We start from the raw sequence: 24,855 nt of genomic DNA, 5'->3' as shown, positions 1-24,855 counted from the left end.
CTATCTGTTTTTAAACAGATTTTACATGGCAGTGTTTCCTTTATCACTATTTGGCTTCTTTCAGTCGAGTCACCCTTGCTACGTGCAACACTGAATGGCACAATTGTGGGGTTTAAATGAGTCAACTGATCAGATTCACAAATTGCTTTAATACTATTTCTCTGCTTTGTTTTAAGTCTTATTTATAGTGTTACCAAAAATTTTCATAAAGAAAAGGTCCATTATCATGGCAGCTGTGGTGGAATTCGCTTGAAGGCAAAATGGCCTAGAGATGTGAGGATAAATGAGAAGAGATAAGCAGAAGAGCGAGGAAGAAAAGAGGACAGCTGGTGACAGAACGGAGGGAGCGGGCCTGCTGCAGTCTCTGTTAATGGCAGTAGCAGGAGAAGTGAACATTTGTTCTCACTCTCTCCGCACTACATAAACATCCACAGAGAGAGCAACACTATTCATGACACAAACACAGGAACTTTTTCTTTCTTTCTCTTTCATTTCACAAGTCCTTCAACAATCCATCATCATCACGTATCCTGCTGAAAAAAATCTTAAAGGTGGTTTGGTGGTATTAGTTGGTCTAGCCAGTTTGGTTTAAACTGTTATTTATTTAGTTTTTTTTTATCAAACATGGCTGACCTAAAAGATCCTGTTAATCTCTTGCCTTAGAAGGTAAAGCAGCAAGCTGCATTCCTCCCTCGCCTCTAATGGGAGACAGTCATATGCTCGGTCACAGTTTTACATGCAAGCCAAGAGGCTTTGAGGAACTGCAATTTTGCTGAATTGCTCCACATTAAGGTTAATTATGTAATATTTCATTTCTGATAAAAAAAAAAAAAAGTAGCAGGGTTGATGAGATAAAAGTGAAGTCTGGAAGTGTTTAACGCTGTGTAGTTTCACTGAGGGACGTTTGAAATGGCTCAGATCTAACTTCAGGACAGAGGAAGATTACTGCATATGAGTAAAAACTAGTGCTGTCAAACGATTAATCGCATCCAAAATAAAAGTTTTTGTCTATGTAATATATGTGTGTACTGTGTATATTTATTATGTATATATAAATACACACATGCATGTATATATTTAAGAAAAATATGTTACGTTTATATATTAAATATATGATATTAATTATCTGAATAAATATATATACATGTAAATACATATAAATATTTTCAAAATATATGCTGTATGTGTGTGTATTTATATATACATACTAAATATACACAATACACACACACATATATTATGCAAACAAAACTTTTATTTTGTAAAACAAAACAGATACTTTCAACTCTGCATTTGGAATGGAAGAGCCGGGTTCAAAAAGACACTCCTCGGATCTGACTTCAGGATAGAGGAAGATTACTGCATATGAGTAAAAATAAAATAAAATAAAAGTAAAGCAGATACTTTCAACTCTAGATTTGGAATGGCTGAGCCAGGTTCAAAGACACTATAAATTGAAGATACAGTACATGCTTGTTTCTATGAGATGCAAAGCACAGTAAAATCACTGTAAATCACAGCCTTGCGGCTTATTACTGTGTGCGGTTACATTTGTGGCAGTTGGTTTCACAGGACTGTGTGTGATATCCAGTGTAATATCTGTTGTTAAGTGTGTGTGTTTGTGTGCATCACAGCAGCAGAATGAGGGGCATTTGGCAGTCCACACGGGCCTCCATCTGTCTGCAAGATGTAAAACATCCTAATGGGTCCCATCCTCCACCTGAGGCTATACCTTACCCTCCCATAGAGCTACTCCGTCTCTCTGTCACATACACACACACAAGCTATACGGCTCTCCTGTGGAGCTAAATTTGTCACACAAACACCCTATACTAGTAATTTACCACTAAACTTCACAAACACATGCATTTCTACACTCTAACACTACTAAACAATGTGCTGTACACACACACAGAACATGGTGAAACACAGTGTTATTGTATGACTCAGTAACCTGTTAGAAGATTTTGAAAGGAAGGCTGGATGTAAACATCTGGCCTTTGAATGCTAAGGACTGAGAAACAGCGTGACATAAAAGGTTGATTTTCCTCTTTTGTCATATGTTTATCACTGAGCTGCAGGGCCATATCCTGGCTTAATGTCCCAGATTTGCAGCACTGCTCTGACCCACAGACACAGCTACCACCAGATCAACACGGCCACTATCAGCAGAATGGACACTAGCCAGTGACTCCCACTGGGCACTAAATAGTGGCCAATAACACTGAATCTGAGCCAGGCAAAGAACAAAATACCATCCGCACTGGCCAGCTGAAGATTTAACAGGCACATATAACATTGAGATGGAAAACAGAAGAGGAAACTGAGTCAGAAAATAAATATTTCATCTAGACAGTGACAATGAGGGTTTCTGAGCTCAAATAAGAGATTTGTGTTCAGTATTAGAGAACCCGAATGGTGTCTGTAGCCGTACTGGCTCACTTTACAACAGGATGGCTGACATTCAGTTGAACAAATCTTCATTTGATGGTAAATGCAGACTGAAATACCTCCCTCAGCCTCTCCTGCAGAATAGTTCAGCCAAAAATGACAATTGCGTATTGTATTCATTCCAAACAGTCTTTGGTTCATTTTGGAGTTCGTAAATTAACAGCAAACATGCCTGTAAGAACATAAAGGTTTAAATCCCTTTAAAAGCCCTAAATGAAGACTGTTTCTTCAATGAGAGACATTTCAAGCACTTGGAAACAGATTTACAGTCGGTGGGGTTAGAGGTCATGTTCCTCAAGGGGGCGTCTCAGCTAGTCTGTACTTCACCTGCTCTTAACCTTTGAGGTCAGACATCACAAATACACATAATGCTAATTGAAAAGGCCAGTCAATATTTTTCTATCGATCTACAGAATGCTTGAGATGCTTCAGTCCCTGGTTGAAGGTAAAAAAAAAAAAAACAATATGGAGGACACATGAGAGGAATATGTGAAGGGATAAAAAGAAAAAAAGGTGAGAAACCCTTGACATTTATCAAGAGCAGGCCACTTAAAGCACAATATCAAAATGAACTATGTAGCCTAGAGTTAAACCAACTAAAATAGCACAAAAAGATGAGGCCACAACACAAATGCCCATTTGGTAGAGATTATTCTCTTGGGAAAGCAATTAATTCATAGCTGATTCAGGAGTCAGTCTGAAGGTGCTTTCCAGTTCATCTTCAAAAAATTCAAGCTTCCTGGGGGTGTTACCAAAATAGCAACAGAGTAACCTGACCTGTCTTGAATGGAATTTGTTTGGACGTGAATGTCTGTAGTCAATAGGGATGCTTTGTTTCTTTTTAAAATTATATATATATACATATATATAAAGCTGCTTATGCTAATATGTGATCAAAATACAGTAAAAAAATTATATTGTACAGCAATATTGTGAAATTAAAGATTAAAGGAACTATTTTCTATTGTTATATCTTTTCACATTTAATTTATTCCTTAATTTTCAACAGCCATTACTCCAGTCTATTCCAGTGGAGACTGTAATAATTATTTTTCAGGATTCTTCGACGAATATAAAGTTTAAAAGAAATATAAATTCTTTGCAACATTCTAAATCTCATTAATCATTAATATTTTGACTAATTAAATGCATCCTTGTTGAATAAAAGGGAGTATTACTTTGTTTTTTTATTCGTTTGTTAATCTTACCCTATACATAAGAAACAAATAAAATAAATTAATAAATCAATCTTAATTCCAAACTTTTGACTGGTAATGTATGAACAGCCCTTCAAGTTAACTCACTGACAGTCCCAAAGAATAAAGGGATTTGGGTGGGTTTACGCAGATGCACAACCTTACAATAAAGGTCATGTTAAGCAAGAACTCATCAGTTACCCCAGCTATGCAAGAGTGTTCACATTCCCTGGACCTTCAAAAAGCTGACTTATGGAGAATTTTACTCATTTTCAGTCCATTTAATCCGTGGATATTTGGCCTGCTCAGGGTGACAGGGCAATCTCACAGCAATAGATTCTGGGTTACGTCAGTTTTGAGCAAAGGCTGTGTCACATTCCGTGGTGAGCAGTGTCACCGCATGGCTCTCGAACCCACATCTCTAATCCCCTCTGCCTGCCAAATATAAATAAATAAAACTACGGTGGTTTTCAATAACCTTTACATCCCTCACCCCATCAACCGCTGACAAGCCAACACATAAACGCTTATCTCCTCAGAACAACGGTGCACATTAGAATGATTGCATGGGCGCGGGAGGAGAGCTGGCCGCAGTGGGCGCACTGGCAGACTCTCGGCAGACACACGGAAGAGGAAAAACAGTGGGATCAGGCCGAGTCAGACCAAGTCGGATTAACAGAAGCAAGAGCCGTATCGTAGCCCGCATTTCCTGACGAGTCAAAACGGTTCACCTTGAGAAAGACACCAGCTGAATCAAGTTCTCCGGCTGTTTTCCTCACTCCGCTGTTTCCATTTCTCTCTCTCTGCTGGAATATTCCGCGTGTTGCTGTAACAGCATGGTGTGCCTTTCAGTTTTCCCGGCAGTCATCCAAATTAAAACAATTATAGAGCTAATTGCCCGTTAGGTGGAGCCTGCCGGGGCGTCCATGCTCTGATTTGTAGAATCACTCATGCGGGTCGTCCTCCACTGTGATGGAGCCGCCTGGTCTTGCTGGTGCCGGAGCCAGTGCCGGCCGGCTGGACGGCCGATCGACGGGCAGATGGGCAGGGGTTGGCACAGGTGCCCACCGTGATGCAAATTAGGCCTGGCACTGGCGCGGTGTGAAGACAGGGGAGATTGAGCGCTGTGACGCAGAGACGGCATGCCATATGGAGCTGGGGCTGACTGCTCTGTTTACCAGCGGTCGAAGTCAGTTATGCACACGTAAGCGGACCGAAACACTTTCAACCGTGAGCATGAGCCAACCGAGCGTCCCAACAGCAGCTCGGGCCAAAATTCCGTCACACGACATGTGACCGACCAGCAACCCATCGCAGCAGTTTAGCATGTGCGTCAAATCAACAGTCATCCATCCTGACCTTCACATGTGTGGGAGAATCTGTTAATCAAACCAGCCTTCATATAAAAATGAAAATCATTTACTCACCCTCAAACCGTTCCAAACCTGGCTTCCTTCTTCAGTGGAATGCACAATAATCACTCTCAGAATAAAATTACATTGAACAGGGACTGGAGCTTTCAAGTTTCAAACAAGACCCAAAACACCATAAAATAAATGTTATTTAAAATTTAGAAAGTTGTTATATACTGATATTTATCCTAGCTTTTATTAGAGCCCATGACAGAAGTAGCAGTATCAGATTCTTGAATAATTAGCTCTTTTAGGTCTGATCTCTTGAATTAATCCATTAATCAGATTTATAAAATTGAAGTGTTCGTTCACCAAACTGACTCAATTCAGTTGCAACAATTAACAGCTCACTGGAAAGATAATGAGTGAATAACAACATTTTGGTCTATTTACCACAAGAAAATATCGAATGACTTTAAAATATAGTGTACCAGTCAAATCTTTCATGAGATTTTTACTGTGCTTTTGTGTCTTTTTGAAGCTTAAAAGCTTCTGTCTCCATTCATTGTATTTGCATGAAAAAAGAGTGAATAGAACATATTTCAAAACAACATCTTTTATATTCCATAGAAGAAAGTCATACGGGTTTGGAAAAACATAAGGGTGAGAAAACTATTTTTTTGAGTGAACTGTCCCTTTAAGAGAGACACAAAACAACAAAGAAAGAAGAGGAGAGGGACGGACAAAAGGAAATACAAACACAAAGAACTGGGGTCTTGCCTCAGCAACCCGAATCCTTTCTTCTTGGTCTTCTTATCCAGCTCATCACCAAACTCCTCTGATTTCTTCTTCTCTTTTTCCTTTCCTTTGCTTTTCAACTTGTCTTTCTTCTTGCCTTTGGCCTTCTTCTTCTTGTCTTTCTTGTTCTCCTCATTGTCTCCCGCACCTTGTCTGGAGGAGCCGCTGGCTGGAGTATCTCGTCCAGAGCTCTGGTCCGACCCCTCATCTGTTCCAATACAACAAGCACACATAAAATATGATTATTATATACAGAATATACAGTGGTCTAGCATAACTAAAATTATATACATTGCACATTTCTTCTTGTGCTTAGATAACATAAACTGCACAAATATATCTACTACAGTATAAATAGCATAGCAAAACCTCAACTGGTTTCACAGATTTCTATATTCACACAGTATTTACCTTCAAAACCGCCTAGTATGGCCTATATCTCAGTTAGACTAGTGGAAATATAAAAGATCTTTTCTGAGATATTTTTTCAGCTAATCTGCCCTGGAGCATCAAAAAGTTGCTCACATTATCATAATCAGAAGGAAACAGAAAGAAGGGATGCGGATAACTGGATAGAGAGAGGGGGAGGAAGAGGACGAGGACAGATAAGGATATAAAAAGTGAAAAAAGAGGCTTGGGTAACTGAGGAACCTGCTGACATAACCATCTGTTACTGGCTATCCACTGTGGGGCAATGTGTGTGTGTGTGTGGCGATCAATCGCGGCTGCATTATGTGTCTGTGCTCTGAGGTTTGTCAGATGGTAGCGGCGGTGCTGGGAGCAGATGTACGTTTACCAGGCCGCCTCAGAGAGCGTGTTAAAAGAGAGATGAGGAGATGTGCGAAAAAGCATCGGTCTTTCATAAGCCTCACAGCGGCCATCTTACTAACCCTCCACTTGTAGCTCAGGGGAAGGTCCCGACAGCCCTGTACACTGCGATTTATTGATGGCTAGTTGTATCTTTCAGGCCAAAATATGACAAGGGAAAGAACAAAGAAATTAGTGAGGGAAGAGACAAGAGAGATCTGGGATTGTAACCGAAAGTTTGCAAGCAGTGGTCAACCAATATGGTTTTCTATAGCCGATATTGATGCGCAGAAAGGAGGGTGACCAATATATAGACACGCAATGGCAAATGTTTCACAGAATTGTGAAAACTACTTTTCACAATATTTCTCAAAGGCTATTGACAAAGCTGCTGGTATAACTCAACTTAAAAATGTTGGTATAAATTGGAACTACTAAATCTTTTAATTTGCAAACCCGGTTTATTGACCAATTGACGTTCAGTTACCGGTTCAAACACATGAAATCTTCCACTGATACAAATGTCCGACTTCTAAACGATTGACTTTTATGAGCCGGGCTTGTTAGTGAATCCAAACACACAATTAGTATACTCCAGATTGTGAACAAATTACTTTCATGAGCTGTTAACATTGACAACTTGTAATTAAAGATTGAAAAAAATGAAATTGTTTACCACCATTTTCTGTTTTAGTATTATTTAATTCAGTTTTCCCAACCAGGGGGCTTCGGCAAACTTCAGGGGATATATATATATATTGGAGGCATTAACCTCCAATGAGGAACAGGAACGTCTTGGAAAAATAAACTCGGTTTGGTCTGCTGGTGATACAGAATATATTACATTCAATATGACTCTGAACTGGTTCCATCTTGAATGACAGAGATAAACAAAATAAAACAAAAAGAAAAGCATGCAAAAGTCTCTCTGAGCCTCGCCTACACAAACTTCAACTATCGGGTTCGAGGACAAGCCGGTTCTTCCGAGGCTTAGTCCAAGGCCAACAGCAGCATCCGTTTCCCCATGGCCTGATTTCTACACAAACAAATGCCGATCTGCTGTTTAAACTAGCATTGAAGCGGGTGGCTCGGTAATGACTGTACAGCCGCCCTATTATTCAGAGGAACCTCAAAGGCCTTCTTCAGCTCCCACTTCTCTAATATGCATCAGAAAACGCTTTTGTTCGGACCAGCGCAGAGGCTTATTGTAAATATCAATCCGCTGAACACAATGCTGAACGCCGAGGGAAAAAAATGGTGAGAAAGGATGAAGAAAAAAGAGGAGATATTTCTCATCATGCTCACGTCTCAATATGAAAACGCTTTAAAAGAGCAGGGCTTGAGGACTTAGAGAGCAGTACCTATGCTCTGAAAGCCTTACATAATAAAGCTATAATGACACTGCTGTGAGCTCAAAGTGAAATAATGGAAACCATTTCAAAGGGAAATAAATCCCTTCCTTAAATGCCTCTCTGTTTATCATCCTTACTGATGTATGGCCTTTGATATTTATTTGGTTTCTGATTCATGTGAGAAGACTGCATCCTCTTAATTTTCTCCTTGGGGTGGTGGTGTAGTGGTTAAGGCTCAAGGCTTGCAACTGGAAGTTACAGGTTCGATCTATATATTTTGGCCTAATTTATTCGTGTTTTAATTTTTTCAAGACTGTCATACTCGACTTTGTTTAACAATGTTTGATTCTGACCATGAATATGTAATTTAGTATCTATTTGAAATATTTTCTAAATATCTGATCCTATAAACCTTGCAAACTTTGGCATATCTAGTTCTTCCTCAAAACTGAAAATTTAAGCAGCACAACATTTTCTAGCAGACTGATGTAATTACTTTGGCTCCTGAAGTTGTGTAGCAGCCAATACAATACAATACAATACAAGTTTATTTGTATAGCACATTTAAAAACCACTGGTGTTGACCAAAGTGCCTTACAATTAAAGGCAATAAAAACAAAGCATTTAAGCACTAGAGAGACAATTAAAAGTATGAGGCTAAAATAAATTAAATTAAAACAAAATAGAGCAATGCCAATGAGAATGAAGGAATACTGAAAGCCACGGAAAAAAGGTAAGTTTTCAAAGCAGATTTAAAAGTTGACAAAGTTTGGGCGGATCTAATGTAGGCCGGAAGACTATTCCATAACTTAGGACCGATGACCGCAAATGCGCAATCACCCCTGTTTTTAAGTCTGGTTCTAGGTACATATAGTAAATCAGAGTCCCTAGATCTAAGTAATGTAGACTGTAAAGGCGGTGAGTGCTATGATCATTTGAACCAAACAAAATAATTTCAGTCTTACTCTCATTAAGACTTAAGAAATTACTAGCAAGCCAAAGTTTCAGTTTGTCTAAGCAGTCTAATATAGACTTAAAGGCAAGTTTATCGTCACGCTTTATAGGCAGATAAATTTGTGTATCGTCAGCGTACAGATGAAAAGATACACCATGTCTATATAAAATAGAACCCAAAGGTAGCATGTAGAGATTAAACAGTACCGGGCCAAGAATAGATCCCTGAGGGACACCAGAACTTAAGTGTATAACAGAAGAAGAATGGTGCCCAGGGCAGACAGAGTAACTCCTATTAGTCAAGTATGAGCGAAACCATTGCAGCACCGTACCCCGAAGCCCCACACATGCTTCTAGACGTGATAAGAGAATATTGTGATCAACCAGGTCAAATGCAGAGCTAAGGTCTAGCAAGACCAAGGCCACAGACTGCCCAGTATCAGTGGTGAGCATTACATCATTCATGACTCTTAAGAGGGCCGATTCGGTACTGTGACGGGCTTTAAAACCAGACTGAAATTTCTTGTGTATATTGTTATCATTCAAAAAAGACAAAAGTTGGCTCAGGACCACTTTTTCTAAAATTTTTGAGAGGAAAGGTCAATTTGAAATAGGGTGAAAATTACTCAAAAGCGTAGAATCCAAATTTGTTTTTTTAAGATGAGGCAGAACAGAAGCATGTTTAAGGCAGTCGGGCACGGTTCCAGTAAAAAGACATTTGTTGATGATGGACAACAAATCAGGGCCAATAACATGAAAGACTTGCTTAAGAAAATGTGTGGGAATCACATCCTGAGGGCAGCTAGTAGGTTTTAAACAAGCAACAACCTCTTTAAGAGAGTCCAAGGTGATAGGCTCAAAGACAGACCATGTAGAAAAGCAGAAAGGAACATCAAGTGAAGTATAGGCTGATATAGGCAGTAGAGATTTAATTTGTGAGACCTTATCATTAAAAGATCTCGCGAAATCCTCACAAAGAGAATCAGATGCTTCAGGAAAAAATGATTAATAGTGGGATTGAGAACAGAATCAATAATTGAAAATAAGGCTTTAGGCCTAGTACTGTTACATAAAATTAACTCAGAGAAATATTTACGCTTAGCAGCATTAGCAGCTCGCTGAAATGCCGAGAGGGAGTCCTTGAGGATTTCATAAGAAACTTGTAATCTATCCTTATTCCACTTACGTTCAGCCCTTCTACAGGTCTGTCTGAGTGAACGAGTAGTGTCATTTAACCAATCAGAGTATAACTGGCAATTTTCTGTCATCTCTTGCTATTTTGTACACAATATACATCGGAACGTACCGTGGGCTGTCGGTGGATGTACTGACTGAGAGTATCACCATTGTGCCCTTGAGCAGGGCACTTAACCCCAGGTTGCTCCAGGGGGATTTGTTCCTGTAATAAGCCAATGGTTCATGCCATTCAAAAGCGACACTGTGTGAATGTCACACAAACAAACTCCACCATAAATAAAGATTATAATCTAAACTGTTAAAACCAGCTCCAACATTATCATATAAGGGTGCAAGGACAAAAAAACAAAAGAAGAAAAAAAAAAGTATTTGATTATTAAAATTAAAAAAAAAATATTTAAGTGTGGCATACCCTGCTGAATGTGCATGTAAGTTTATTTCAAATGCTACAAAATGGGGTAGGGGGAACCTCTAAATAATATTACAAAACAAAATGCAACTGAATGCATGACTTTCTAAGTTTAATAAATGCATATACCTGTATATAAAATAAAATATTCTCATAATGCTTTAAAAAGTGCACTTAATTTGTTATGTTGACTATCATACTAAAGAACAAGTAAAGTATTTTATTATAATTTTAACTGTAGTGATATTTGATATTATATTAAATCATTAATTTTAATTGCAAATATATTTAAATTACATGCGTTTCAATAGAAATGACATTACAGTATAGTTTACTTTACCATGAATGTTTGTCAGTACATTTAACAATACTCTTTAAGCACATTTAAAAAGACAATAAAAGTAATAATAAAATAACAGATAAAGTTGTACTTAAGTCCAACTTAAGTGGCTATTTATTTATTTTTTTAAGTATATATTTTACCTTAATAGTACTCTTTTTAAATGTATGCTGCTCTTTCACAAGAGTACGCATACATAGATTGATAAACAAACGTATTAAAGAGTATAATTTTTCTCTCTCCCCCTACACACACATACACAGAATGGCTTGTTACAATGTGATGTTTAAACTCTTTTCTCTGAACACAGGCAGAATATCATCCCACAACAGGGACGGTAATGAGAAGTGAGAGGAACGCTGTGTGACTAATTACTGTCCTCAGTAATTAGTAATAAGCTGCCGCTGTTTTCTTGACCAGAAGATCACGGTGTGCACACGTAAGTGTGTGTGTGGCATCTCCACGTCAAGGTAAACAGCAGATGTAATCACACGTCGATGAGCAAATGAGTAAATAACCTGATAATTTGTGTTAATGAGTTTGTTTTGAAGCTACGAACTCATCACTTGGTAATCCTGAGTTGCACTATTGAACCACATATCAGTTTAAAATTTCATGGAAAATCTTACAACGACGAGCCCCGGTTTTATCTTGGTCTCCACGAATAGGGAAGTTAGATACTACTTTGGGATGTGTGTGTGTGCATGAGATGGGATCTTAAGTCTTCAGCTGTGCTGTGTCTGTTCGCACTGACCATAATGAACAACCCCTCTCCTCTCTCACACTCTCTCCTTCTTTCGCCACATGTCTGTAGTCTGTCGTCTCACGGAAGGGCCAATTAGGCTGGTGTGTGGGAAGAGGAAGCACATGACAGGGACAAAGCCAAACACTTTACTCTCAATTACTCTCCCTCAGCAGTCACTGACTTCACTCACACACATCCACAATCACCACAAATACTGATGTAGACTTATGGGAGTCTATGGGGAACAAAGTGATATGTGGAATTATAGCAACTATCAGTTTCTTAAAAGGAGCCATGACTTATCTATTTATAATTATTTCCTTTTTTTTACAGAAGTTACACATTGCACCTTTAAATCCTGTGACTGTGTTGCTGCTGCATTGTGGGTGCTCACCGTCATCATCCTCCGGCGGGCCGTCGTATGATTTGTCGATTGCTGCCCGGAAGCTCTCGTTGCAGCCACGCCCTCTCACCATGTGTGGGCGGGGCCTGTGGAAGGGCAGCAGCTCGTTCCTCTTGGCCTCTGTCATGGCAGTCTGAAGACTCTCTAGAGAACTGGACTTCTTCAGGCCTAGTGTGGGTCCCAACTCCACCCCACCACTCACTGAGACAGGACAAAGAGGAAAAATATAACCACATAATTACACTTTATTACAGTGCTTGCCAAAAATCCTCTCCAAACATTTTTGCAATTAATTCAAATAAAATTAAACATAAAGACTCCGTTTAAAGTTTGGTTTTAGATCATTTCAATGTCATATTTTTGGTTTTTGTAAATTTGACAATAAGAAATTTAGGATTTAAAGGGATAGTTCACCCCAAAATTAAAATTGTGTCATTATTACTCACTCATGTCGTTCCAAACCTGTACGACCTTTGTTCATCTTCGGAACACAAATTAAGATATTTTTGATGAAATCGGACAGCTCTCTGATCCTGCATAGACAACAACGAAACTGAAATGTTCCCAGACCCAGAAACATAGTAAGGACATCAGTGGCTCAAAATCAATTTTGCAAAGCTACGAGAATACGTTTTGTGCGCGAAGAAAACAAAAGTAATTTATTTAACAATTCTTCTCCCACAGTTTCTGTCTTCCGCCCTTTTACCAGGAAACGCATACATGTGCTTTTCAATGAACGTAAACAACGCTGATTACATTGATTACGTAATTCGAGCAAATTCTGGGTCTGGGAACATTTCAGTTGCATTGTTGTCTACAGAGGCTCAGAGAGCTCTCTGATTAGAGCCCTGCACTTTTTTGGGCTTCGGGCCAATTTTCACGTCATAGTTCAGACGCGGACCGGGCCTCGGGCCTGTTTTAGGCTTCTCCTTATTTTTATATTTTAGACATCCATCAATTAGTGATGAAAAAAAATTGCCACACTGGTGGAAACAACACGAGACCGTGCCGCAACTGTCAAGAGTACTGTCAAGAGTCTTGACGGCGTTTAGTGTCCTGCAGCAGCAACAGAGAGCCGTCAGCGCAGCTGAAGAGTACTGCATTCAAATGCACGCAATAGGCTAAAGCTTGCCACAAAGCCCCAGCAAAAGTAATTACCATGAATGTGTCTGGGGGAAATAGTAAGGAGATATTTGAATTAATTACTAATAAACTAGTGTTTTCTGAGTCCATTTCACATGGATGAAGTTGCCGATCCTGACTTGCCGTCTCCTCATTAGATGCGCCTTTAGAGAGAAATGCATCTTTATGGATTATGATTATAATGAAAGTTTTTGTTTTTGATTTGTTTTATTTCATTAAGTAGTAATTTAAAGCTTTCTATAGATATATTTATCATGTCTGAGAGTCATGTAGGCTATTCGCTGAGTTTCGGTAAATTTTTGTGAAGTGCTCCTGTTCAAGACCAGACGGCAGAAAGCCGAATGTTTGTTTTCTTTATTTTATAAAAGCACAACATTTTGTTGATATAGTGAGTGCGCACAAATAAAAGTAGACCCTTTACAGTTCTGAAAGATGTATTACTCTTACCTTTATGAGCAAAAATGACCGTGTATCCACTGAAAAGTGACCGCGCTGGCGTTTCCATGTCCCGCAAAGCGCACTTTAGCTTTCACTCTCCGCACAAACTATTGGATACAGCGCACATTTATCTAGGTTTAACGTTTAAACATTGTTATGCTTGAACTGTTTTTTATCTATAGATTTAATTTTAGGCAAGTCGTGATGATTTGAGAAGGTTACATTGATCAAACATACTGTAGGCTATGATCTAGCTCACTGTCTGCCACTGGCCGCTTGGTCATTACTTTAAAAAACAAAAACTTATAACGAACAAAAAATGCTCCAAACATTTTTCTAAATTAACTTAATAAAAAAACTAAACAAAATATAATCACTTTGCCATTATATACAAAACTGAACTAAGCTGTTTTGGGAGAAGGGGGAAAAAAAGACGGGCTCGGGTCTGTAATTCTGATAAGCTGTCGGACACGGGCCGGGCTAGGGCCTGAGCGTCTCGGGGCAGGGCCTAAATTTGAGGCCCGTGCAGGGCTCTATCTCTGATTTCATCAAAATTATCTTAATTTGTGTTCCGAAGATGAACGGAGGTCTTCCGGGTTTGAAATGACATGAGGGTGAGTAATTAATGACAGAATTTTAATTTTGGGATGAACTACCCCTTTAAGTTTGAAACATCTCTCATTAAAGCAATAAACTTACTTATACTAATACGTTAATCAACTGTCAGCATTTGTGGCATAGCGTTATTGCCACAAAAACAGACTTAAATAAATAAAGTAGATTTTTGGAGGATTTAAATGTTCTTTCAGGTTATACTTATAAACATTGAACTCAGCTGTAAAAATGTGTATGTTATTAGATTTTTACAGTTGTTATAGGGTTTTAGCATTTATGGCATTGTGAAACTGTATATAATATTACACTGATAATATAAGTGAGTGATTTTACATATGCATTTTATGTTTTGTGGCTAAACCATTGAAAAATGGTCTTGCCACAATTGCTGTTGACTGAGCTTAACTTCTGAACCTGGAATATTTCTTGAACTTTTATTCAAATAATGTTTGCCATTCAAAATATATATAACTGTCATCATACTGTTTGCATACTACATTTCTTTTTTGCATTTATTTGTAATTTTTGCAAAAACAAAGACATTTTTTAAAGACAACTTTAAATCTATCTTTTGCTGCCTAGCAAGCACTGGTATTAGGAAACTTAATTCTAGCATCAGCGCTTTATGAAAAACTCGCTCATTTGTTTCTGTGCTAATCAAAGATGGTGGGTCAATAGAGACCACTGGAGCATTTCCAAAAGGCATTCCGGGAAGAAGACAAAGCAAAACGTTAATAATAATTGAAGTGCCAAAGGTGGATCTTTATAAGACTAAGCATGTATGTGAGTGTATGTTTGTGAGTGAGTGTGTAAATTGTAAACACTCTCTCTCCTCTAATGAAAATGACTTTTTAAACATGCGCCTCCACAGGGAATGATGGATGAGAGCTCAATCCCGGGACTCATTTCTCCATCAATCAGAAGCACCATCTCTCTCTCTCTCTCTCTCTTTATCTCCCTCCTGTCCTTCTCTGCATACCTCCATCCTCACTTTGGTCGACCCCACCCTTCTCCAAACATCTCCTACACCCACAATCATTAGCTAAAGCGCTGCAGCTCCCAGAATGCATTCATGAATCAGGAAATCATCGTATCGACAGGTGGTGCGCCTCACTGGAATTCCAATCAGCCTGGCCTGCTGCCGGCACCGGCCCCTTTTTTTGTTTGGCTAATGGTCGTTTAAATGAAAGTGGAAGTGGGATCAGTCGTTTAATCTGTGTGGCCTCCAAACTGCCAGAGAAGGCCAGACGAGATGAGCCCGGCCCGACCCAGCTGCACGCTTTCTGCTCTCAGGATTATGACACGAGAGAAATTTATGCACATATAATTTGGGATGTGGTACAGAGAGAGAGAGAGAGAGAGAGAGATGAAGAATGGGGCGCTGAGAGACGGGGAGGGTGAACGGAGATGAGGACACAGCTGGATGAGAGGGTCTTCATATAGCATCACAACAGATGCCACACCTTGAAGTTTGACAAGAAATGAAAGTTCATTCAAGTTCAAAGGACGACAATGTGCATATGTATGTGACATGCTGCTTTTGAGTAGGCAGATACAAAGAGCAAGAGCAATGTAAAGAATAAAATAAAAGATAAAAAAAACTGTATTCAGAAATTGTATAGATGTCTTAATTATTTATGCACTACATTTAAATGTTTGCCGTCTGTAAATGTTGTGAACGCTTTTAAAATAAGTATCTAATGCTCAACAAGGCTGAATTTATTTGATCAATAATAAAGTAAAAACAGTAAGATTGTGATTTAAAAGAACTGTTTTCAATTTTAATGAATCTAATTTATTCCTGTGATGGCAAAGCTGAATTTCCTGCAGCCATTACTCCAGTCTTCAGTGTCACATGATCCTTCAGAAATCATTTTAATTTGCTGATTTGGTATATTACATTGTCAGAGTGTGTTAGTTAGTTAACATGCCATGGACTAGATCTAGCTGAAGAATGGCACTTTAGAAATGACTATAAACTATCGCTTCCAGCCAACTGTCATATGAGTCCACGATTGATGTTAACGTCAGCACATTGTAAATCCTGATATAAGCGTGTTGTGAAACTCATGCGAGAAATGACAGTCCTCTGTGTTTCAGCGACACATCTCATTTGAGCTTTCGAATGCACTTGCATCATGCTTCACAACGTGCTGACGTTCATGTCAAGTGTAAACTTATGAACCTGTGTGTGACAGTTGGCCAGAAGTGATGGTTTATAGAAAAAAAAAAAATTGATTAAACACATGGGATCCTATGGATCACCATTGTGTTCACTTTGTGTGTTTTTAAAGAGTCAACTTTGTTTGTAATAAGTAACAAGTTCTTAAAAAATCCTTATTTTTGTTCTTCTGAAGAAAAAAAAGTGATACAAATCTGGGATGGCATGAGAGCGAGTAAACTATGAGATACTTTTTGGGTGGAATATCCCTTTAAGTTTGAAACGAGCACGAAGTACAGCCCTGAAAACATCTGACATTTGCAGTTTAAGAATTAGTTTGAAAAAGCAAGTTTAACTCCTGAAGGGCTAATCCTGAAATTTCACCAGCAAACCACTCTTAAATTGGACTTTCAAGCACATGGTGGTGGTGGATCATAGGGAAATGTTCATTAACAGCAGTATGGAGCATCAGTGAGTAGGAGAGGTCTGCAGCAGCTCATTGCAGGACTGGATTTGCGTGAGAGGAGGTTTATAAATAGCAGGCCGCTGATGTACCAGCCAGCGTGACTGAAATGTTCTCTATACGAGCACAGTTCGTGTCACAAACGTAATTACTTCTGTTCCACGGCCTACTGATGAAATTAAGCAGCTTTTGAGAGGTCTGCTCTCTGGAGGTCTCCAAAACACTTTTGGCTTGGAGATGAGAGTCTAAATGTGTGTCTCGGGATACTAGCGTGCTTTAATCAGACCCATACATGCTGAAAGGGAGGGGCTATTAATTGTAGTCGTCACCTGATTTAAGGAGAAGTCAGATGTGAGTGTGGACTTTAAATTCATCTTCTCACAGGAAACAAAAATAGAGGCTAGAGCTACAGCCGAATTAACAAGTAATCATTTATCCTACTAGCTCACAAATAATAGCCTGTTGTCAAATGTACAGTGCATGAAAGTATACGACTTTTGAAGATAAATGCTGCATGCTGTTTGAAATAATATTTTTTTTTAAAAAGAAAAAAAAAACTCAAAATAAAATAAAAAACTTATATAACTAATAATATATAATAACTACTTTTAAAAATCTCTTAAAATTCTCAAAATTTTATATACCAGTTGTTTAGAATCTTTAGAGGCCATTTTTTTTTTTTTTTTTAATTGATAGCCAACAATTAAATAATATCATCTCACAGTTTGGATTATAAATAAATAAATAAAAACAATCAATTTAAAAAATAAAATAATCAATAATATCATAGAATGCATATTAATTAAATTATTATAAAGCTGAATTTCAATGTAAAAGGCAAAGTCAATGTAATTTTAGGGTCAAGTTAGCCAAGAATGATGGAGATTGGCACATATCAATCAATCAAAAATAAATAAATAAATAAATTAGTGCTGTCAAACGATTAATCACGATACAGTATATATTTTGAAAATATTTACATGTATTCACATGTATGTGTTTATATTCATATAATTTATATTATATATACATATATTTAATATATAAATGTAAATTTTTTCTTAAATATATACATGCATGGGTGTGTATTTATATATACATAATAAATGTACACAGTACACACATATACTATGTACTTAGTAACTAAGATGGCTGTTACCGTTGTGGTTTATTCTGTAAACAGCAGAAATGTATGCATATTTTAGCAAACACCTTTTTCATGACAACTAAACGCTTAAAAAAAAAAAAAATGAATGGGGTATAACTGATGCATTTTATGTTGTAGAATAAAACATGAAAATATCCTGAGCTTGTGTTAATCACAGGTATTATTTCAGACATTTAACCCTTGTGTGACCTTATGGCCATTTTTAACTTTTTTTTTTTTTTTTTTTAGCATTTTGCCTGTGTTAATGTCAACTGCATACATTTTGGCACAGGTGTTTGTTTTTACTGGAATTTTAATATTTCACCCTCATTTCCTTTAATAAATCTATTTTACACTAGGTACAAAAAAATTGTTCCTCTCAGGACCTTAAGGACCTCATTTAAACCCATTAAAATTGCAATTTTTTAATCCCAGGGCGATTTAAATATAAAATGATGCAATATTTGTTAACAGGCTTTCATTCTGTTGGCATGGCTTCAAAATTATTTTTTTTCTATTTTTTACTAGATGGTGCCATTTTTTCAAGTTTGGCATATAAAGCAAATACTCGCTTTACTCCTGTTTTCTGCTTATGCATATTACAGTCTATTACAGAGTCAATTGGATAAAATATGCAGCTATAATTGTGTGGGTAATGCTGGTGTGGATGTCAGAGTGTGGTCTGTACGAGTGTTCTAAATAAAATGTTGGTGTGTTTGTGTGTGCGCACCTGTAATGTTTGAGAGAGAGAAATTATACTGTACTGCGAATCACAAATCACACTGCTGTGTATGCCAGCGGAGCTTTGCTGGAATCTAATGGGAAAAGTTTGGTACTGCACCCAAACTAAATCTTACTAAAAGCTAATTTTTTGAGATATCAACCTCAAATTTGGAACACAACTTGTTTAGATATATGGCTTTGATTTTCTATCATTTTTTGAGTTCAAAATGTTTTATAAAGTTTTTATTTTGGTAACACTTTATTTTAGGATATCTTAACTAGTTGCTTATTAGCATGCATATTACTAGACTATTTGCCATTTATTAGTAGTAATTAAGCACATATTAATGCCTTATTCTACATGACCTTATTCTACATCTCTAATCCTACCCAATACCTAAACTTAACAACTACCGCACTAACTATTAATAAGCAGCAAATTAGGAATTTATTGAGGGAAAAGTCGTAGTTAATAGTGAATAAGTGTTCCCTATTCTAAAGTGTTACCTATAATTTATATAAAAATTTGCTCATAAATCATTTTCATAAACTTTTATAACCTCTATAACTTTTTTGGTTACATTTTTTTTTATACAACTTTTTTAACTTCATCAATAATCTGCCAAGGACCAAACGTAAGTCTGTACTCCCAAGCTTCAAATTTTGATGACAGTTTTTTCTTTCTTTATTTATAAAGCACTTTCACACAACTACCAGTTGATCCAAAGTGCTGTACAATACAGCTAAAATAAAACAGATAAGAGACAACAGAACATCAAAACACAGCATAACAATACAGTTGACATGGCTAGACAAAAGCTATTGACAGAAGATGTTTTTTCAGCCAACATTTAAATACAGACAAAGAGGGCGCAGCTCTGATAGAAGCTGGTAATTTGTTCCATAGACTAGGACCAGCAACAGCGAAAGCTCGATCACCTCTGCAATGGAACCTAGATCTAGGAACAGAGAGGAGGCCAAGATTACTTGATCTTAGGGACCTATTTGGTTTATAATTAGAGATTGCCTCGGACATTTTGACATGGACATTTTAGTCCTCTATGAACATATGTGTAACTATTTTAAATTGACGCAAACGGGTTAATCAAAAGACCCTTTCAAAAAAATATACTGACGTCAGAAAGATGGAACCAGAAGTGCAAAAACGCCAACTTATTTTTGAATTCGAAGACTCATTCCTACCACACTCTATCGCCTAAATAGAAAATATCTGGCCTGAGGCACTGCCAAAATGGCCGTTGAGTGAACTAACTTTATTTCAAAACACGTTTAACAGACACTGTAAAGAGAGGGCCATTTGGAGTCTGTCACGCCAAAGATGAATCTCCTGTGGTGGAAGTTAGGAGAGGAGAAATGTGGAGCGTATAATCGGAAAGGTCAGCTGTCTCAGTGTCACTTGTGTTCTCCTGTCACACTCAGAAACACTTACTCTCGGTTCATAAGTGCAGGGTTCAGGAAGCAGCTTTCTGTGAGTTATACTCCAACATACCTCATGTCCCTGAGTCTGTCAATCAAACTCGACGGTGTACTCAGGCAGGAAGAGAGAATAGAGACACATACGCCAGTTACAGTTCAGACACTCTCTGACATCCTACACACACAGCAAACCTGTTCTCCACCGGCCCGTCTGGCATCCATCACCACAGCGCAGGTATTAAAAACCTGTTATGATATTTTGCAGCGGGAGATGTATGGCTTTGATAATTGCCTACAGCAGACTTTTAAAAGGCATCTCATAATTACGGTTCACCTTTATTGGGTTAGCGTGCGTAAGGGGGTGTAGCAGGGGTCGCTGGCTTTCGGAGACTGATGGCTGTGGGTGGAGGGGTCTGTCACTTTTTGAGTGCAGGGTGATGGATGGTCACTTGCACTGGTAACCAGCACACACCATTAAAGCTCACCTTCATACCAGCACGAGACAGAGAAACCCTCCCAGCCAGAGCTTTCATCTTATTTTGATGTAATAAAGATTGTATCGATCAATCAGAAACTCATTATGAGCCCGATCACTGTAGGCAGGGCTGGTTTTGAATGTGTGAGTGTCGGCCCCACAGATCTGTGAGCGTGAGCTGAGCTGACTGAACGTGTCACGAACAGAAGGACAAGTGGAGCAACACATATGACAGGACTCAAGATCAGTGCTTCTCAACCAGGGGCCCGGGGCCCGAAAGGGGGTCTCGGAAAACTTCCAAGAGGGCCTCAAAATGATTAAAATAAGACAAAACAAGCATTAAAAAAGGCCAAAATACCTACAAAACAAGATATTTTTATTTTAATTAACCTCCTCAAAAAGTTTTTTTTTTTTCCTTTGAAGAACTGAGGTCTTAAAAAAAACTGAATATATAAGGTAAAATTAGCTGGGAAAGTCACATAAATTTATAAAATTTCAATTTACATGTATACTTCTGTAATGAATATACAGTACCATTCAGTTTAAGGTTAGTGTTTTTTTTTTTTTTTAAAGAAATTAACTCTTTTATTCAGCAAGGACATTAATAATTAAAAGAATATTCTAAATAAATTCTAAATATACTATACACCTTCTAGACACAAATTAGAATCCTGAAAAAAAAGTGTATCATGGTTTTTACAAAAACTAAAATAATAATAAAATAAATAAATAAGCAGCACAACTGTTTTGCTAATAATAAGAAATGTTTCTTGAGCAGCAAATCAGCATATTACAATGAACTCTAAAGGATCATGTGACGCGGAAGACTATAGTAATGGCTGCTGAAAATCTGCAACACAGGAATAAATTAAATATTAAAATAGAAACTATTTTAAATAGTAATAATATTTCATAATATTACTGTTTTTACTTTATTTTTGATCAAATAATTGCAGTCTTGGTGAGCAAAAATGTAAAAATAAAAAAAATCTTATTGCCCCCAAATGTTTTAACGATAGTGTACAGTTTTTCTTAAACCTTATCTAGTAATCACAAACAAAAGAAGTCACGGAGCCTTTGAATATTTAAGACACTTAGTCAAGTTGACAACCACTGAAAATAACCACCAAAAATAACAATTAAAATTAGATAAACACTTCAGCGCACTGCATACAAAGTCTTAGCTTGCGACTATAAAGATGTGATTAATTAATGATTCACCACACATTCAGATTCAAACTGAAGTTTTGGTCTCTGACTAACAGTAACAAATTGTTGCTGTAAGCGCTTGGTCTATTTTTGATCTTTTCAGTCAGTCTGCTGCAAACATAACTGAACAATCATATGAACACAAAAAACTGCAGCACCTTTAGCTGAGACTAACAAAGATGAGCGAAAAAAAAGTTACACACCAGAAGAGGTGACTTCATCATTTATTTGGATGTGTCTAAATTCATCCAAGTACACCTAGGGAAATGCACTAGCACACACAGAGAAACAAACAGATGGCTTTCTACAGCGCAAATTAATCTATCAATTCCAATCAGCTAAATATGGCAGCTTTCAACTTGAATCAACAACAAACTCCCTCTCAATCGTGTACAGAGATTAGTGTGCGGGAACACGCAAATGAGACAGAGAGAGAGAACAGTGTGGCATCAGGGCTCTCAACAGGCCAGCGTTTGGCAGCGACTTGTATGTTTTCAAAGTCAAAATTACACAAGAGACGCATCAGACAATAAGCAGCACAGTCGCACTCACCACAGCCAAACTTCAGAGGACTTCTGCACAAACAGGGTACAAAATGCACTTTTGCCACATCTGCTCAAGGCTGATGATTTGAGTATTTTCTGAAACTACTGGTTTAATGAAAATCTTAAACTCAGCATGAAATTAAAACTGTAATCAACTTTTATTCTCGATTGTGACATACACCCATGTGAAACAGCTTACTGAACCACACAAAATGCTGGGTGGAACTTGATTTTGTCCATTGGGAATCGATTGGATGCTAATTGTTGCGATCATTTCAGATGAGTGACAGCGTGCTGGAAAGCAGGGACTGAAACTCATCTGGCCACTGGACAACCTTATAGTCCACGCAGTGCAACATTTCATGAAAAATAAAAATTGTCAGTTTTGATTTCATTGTCATCCAGCTTAAATGCAATGAGGGACAGAAGAGTGTTGCTTGACAGTATATGAAACAAGCTGCACACACACACACACACACACACACACACACAGAGAGACAGACAGAGAAAATCTGCTCTGGAAGCATATGACTGCTAGAGAGAAACAGAGAGATGTAAAAGCCTGATGTTTGTTAAAATAGGAGGTTCTGGAAAGCATCCCAGCTCCTGACTGAGTGATATATGGAGAGAGGGAAACCACTCAATGAGAGCCAAAGAGAGAGAGAGAGATCTTTGTTTTAAACAGTAAGCATTTATCTGTCTCTCAGTCAACACACCTGCCTGCCTCTCCCTCCGAGTGTGTGTGTGTGTGTGTGTGTGTGTGTGAGCGAGAAAAATCTCCTGACTCAGTCTTTGAACATTTAGAGGTGCTGGAGGTGAGGAGACACAAACACACACAGTTTGAAAATGCCTGTTCAGCACACATGCCCTAAAAAAACATTTACATAATACAGTGCTTCTCTCCTCTTTTTTTTTCTTCTTCTTCAAGAATCAGACGATGAAAATATTACACATGGAACGGCAGCCTAACCAAATTAGTTTACTGTACATATTTTGAAGTTTTACTGAAGTCTTTAAAATTAACCATTAAAACTCATCTATTTTATATTCAAAGTTTGTATTGCATATTTAGTAAAATACCGATTTAAAACTATTTTAGGATTTTTTAGGAACTTTAAATATATACTCAGATTTAGACAGGATTTATATTCTGTTTTATAACATTTATTTGGGATTTATAAATATTTATTCATATTCAGGACCTATTCATTAACTTCATGTTTGGATGTATAAATACATCTTTAGATTTACAACATATATTCAGCCTGGACTATAATGTGATTTGTGCTGTGAATTATTGGTTTAAGAAATGTAAGAAGTGTAAGAAAAGTCAAGAATGCTCAGGACCTTTACCCTGGTATAAATGTTACGTATGCTCATTTAAATAATGGCATTTTATTATTTATATTTAGCATTTTTTTCTCCTTTTTCTCCTTGCTGTTCACAAACCTTATTGGCAAAATTTGTTTTAGTTATGACCAACCTGAGAACCACTGTTCTTATATACTTAGAAAAAACTAAGAAAATCACACTGAAATGTTGACATCTCCCTCCATCTGTAATACAAATGATGACACACTTGTGCACACAGCCTGCATCAAGCTTTCATTCTTGCCAATTTAATTCCACTAAATTTCCTGGTCTGTTTCTGTTTATGTTCTTGGCATAACGGTTACAACCTCAGACAGATATCCAGTGTTTTTCCTCAGTCTGGATCTGCAAAGAAAAACAAAAGCAAGGAAACGCATCTGCGAGCTCCCCGCTTGGGTCTTGTCAGCGATTTTGACTTTGCTAATAGATGAATGACTGAATAAAACAAGCTGTTTAATGGTAAAAGATTTACAACAAACCTTTAAAATGCAGCTAGACACTGATAGCTGTATAAATACTGACCAATCACGGTTAAGAGAAACAATTTGTCCAATCATGTTTCTCCTCTCCGTGTAGAGTTTTCCCAAAGTTACAGACAAACCAAACAAGTTGCAACCAGTATTTACTTTGTTTGACACTGAATGCATCATATTTTTCGAATTTGAATCAACAGTGTGTAACAGTGTGTTGCTCATTAGAAGAAAGGGAAAGCACATTCAGTCAGCGAGATCTCTGACATGTTTCAATTTCTGTTGTCTGTCTGACACGCTCACTCAGGCCTGTTTGACACTAGTGGCATTTTACACACCTGAAGTTGATCAGATTACAAGGGCGACTGTTCATTAAGAGCAATTCTGCAAAACAGGGACATAAAATACTAGAGTTCAAACTGATATTAGAGGGGGGAAAAAATCGATAGCTTTAGTTTAAAGAGAGGAGAATCATATTTTCACTGGTTTCTGATTGGTGCGGTGTGTGACCTTCCATGTCTCAGCGAGGGTCTGGATGAGTGGGGAGTTTGAGTGGTTTAGCCCTAAGCTCTTTAGACAGAGATGGATGAGGAGTCAAACTCACAGGCGCAAATATTCTGTTTAGTGTTGCCTTGAGCAGGTGCTGGATATTAC

At 37.7% G+C, this 24,855-nt stretch overlaps 1 protein-coding gene across 6 annotated transcripts in view; it reads right to left on the bottom strand.

Moving 5' to 3' along the window:
• pard3bb (par-3 family cell polarity regulator beta b) overlaps positions 1-24,855 on the bottom strand; it is a 332,607-nt gene that overhangs the window by 117,961 nt on the left and 189,791 nt on the right. For all 6 annotated transcript variants that reach the window (XR_009272746.1, XM_058786234.1, XM_058786238.1 and 3 more), the window contains exons 17-18: positions 11,996-12,205; positions 5,780-6,005 (exon numbers count right to left, since the gene is read on the bottom strand). Coding sequence is in view for 5 of the 6 variants with exons in the window: in XM_058786234.1 (XP_058642217.1) it covers positions 5,780-6,005; positions 11,996-12,205 (436 nt within the window). In the remaining variant the exon portion in view is untranslated. The remainder of the gene's footprint in view (positions 1-5,779; positions 6,006-11,995; positions 12,206-24,855) is intronic.

The sequence above is a fragment of the Onychostoma macrolepis genome, chromosome 09, assembly GCF_012432095.1.
Source record: "Onychostoma macrolepis isolate SWU-2019 chromosome 09, ASM1243209v1, whole genome shotgun sequence".
NCBI lineage: Eukaryota > Metazoa > Chordata > Actinopteri > Cypriniformes > Cyprinidae > Onychostoma > Onychostoma macrolepis.
This window is presented reverse-complemented; position numbering and strand designations above follow the sequence as displayed.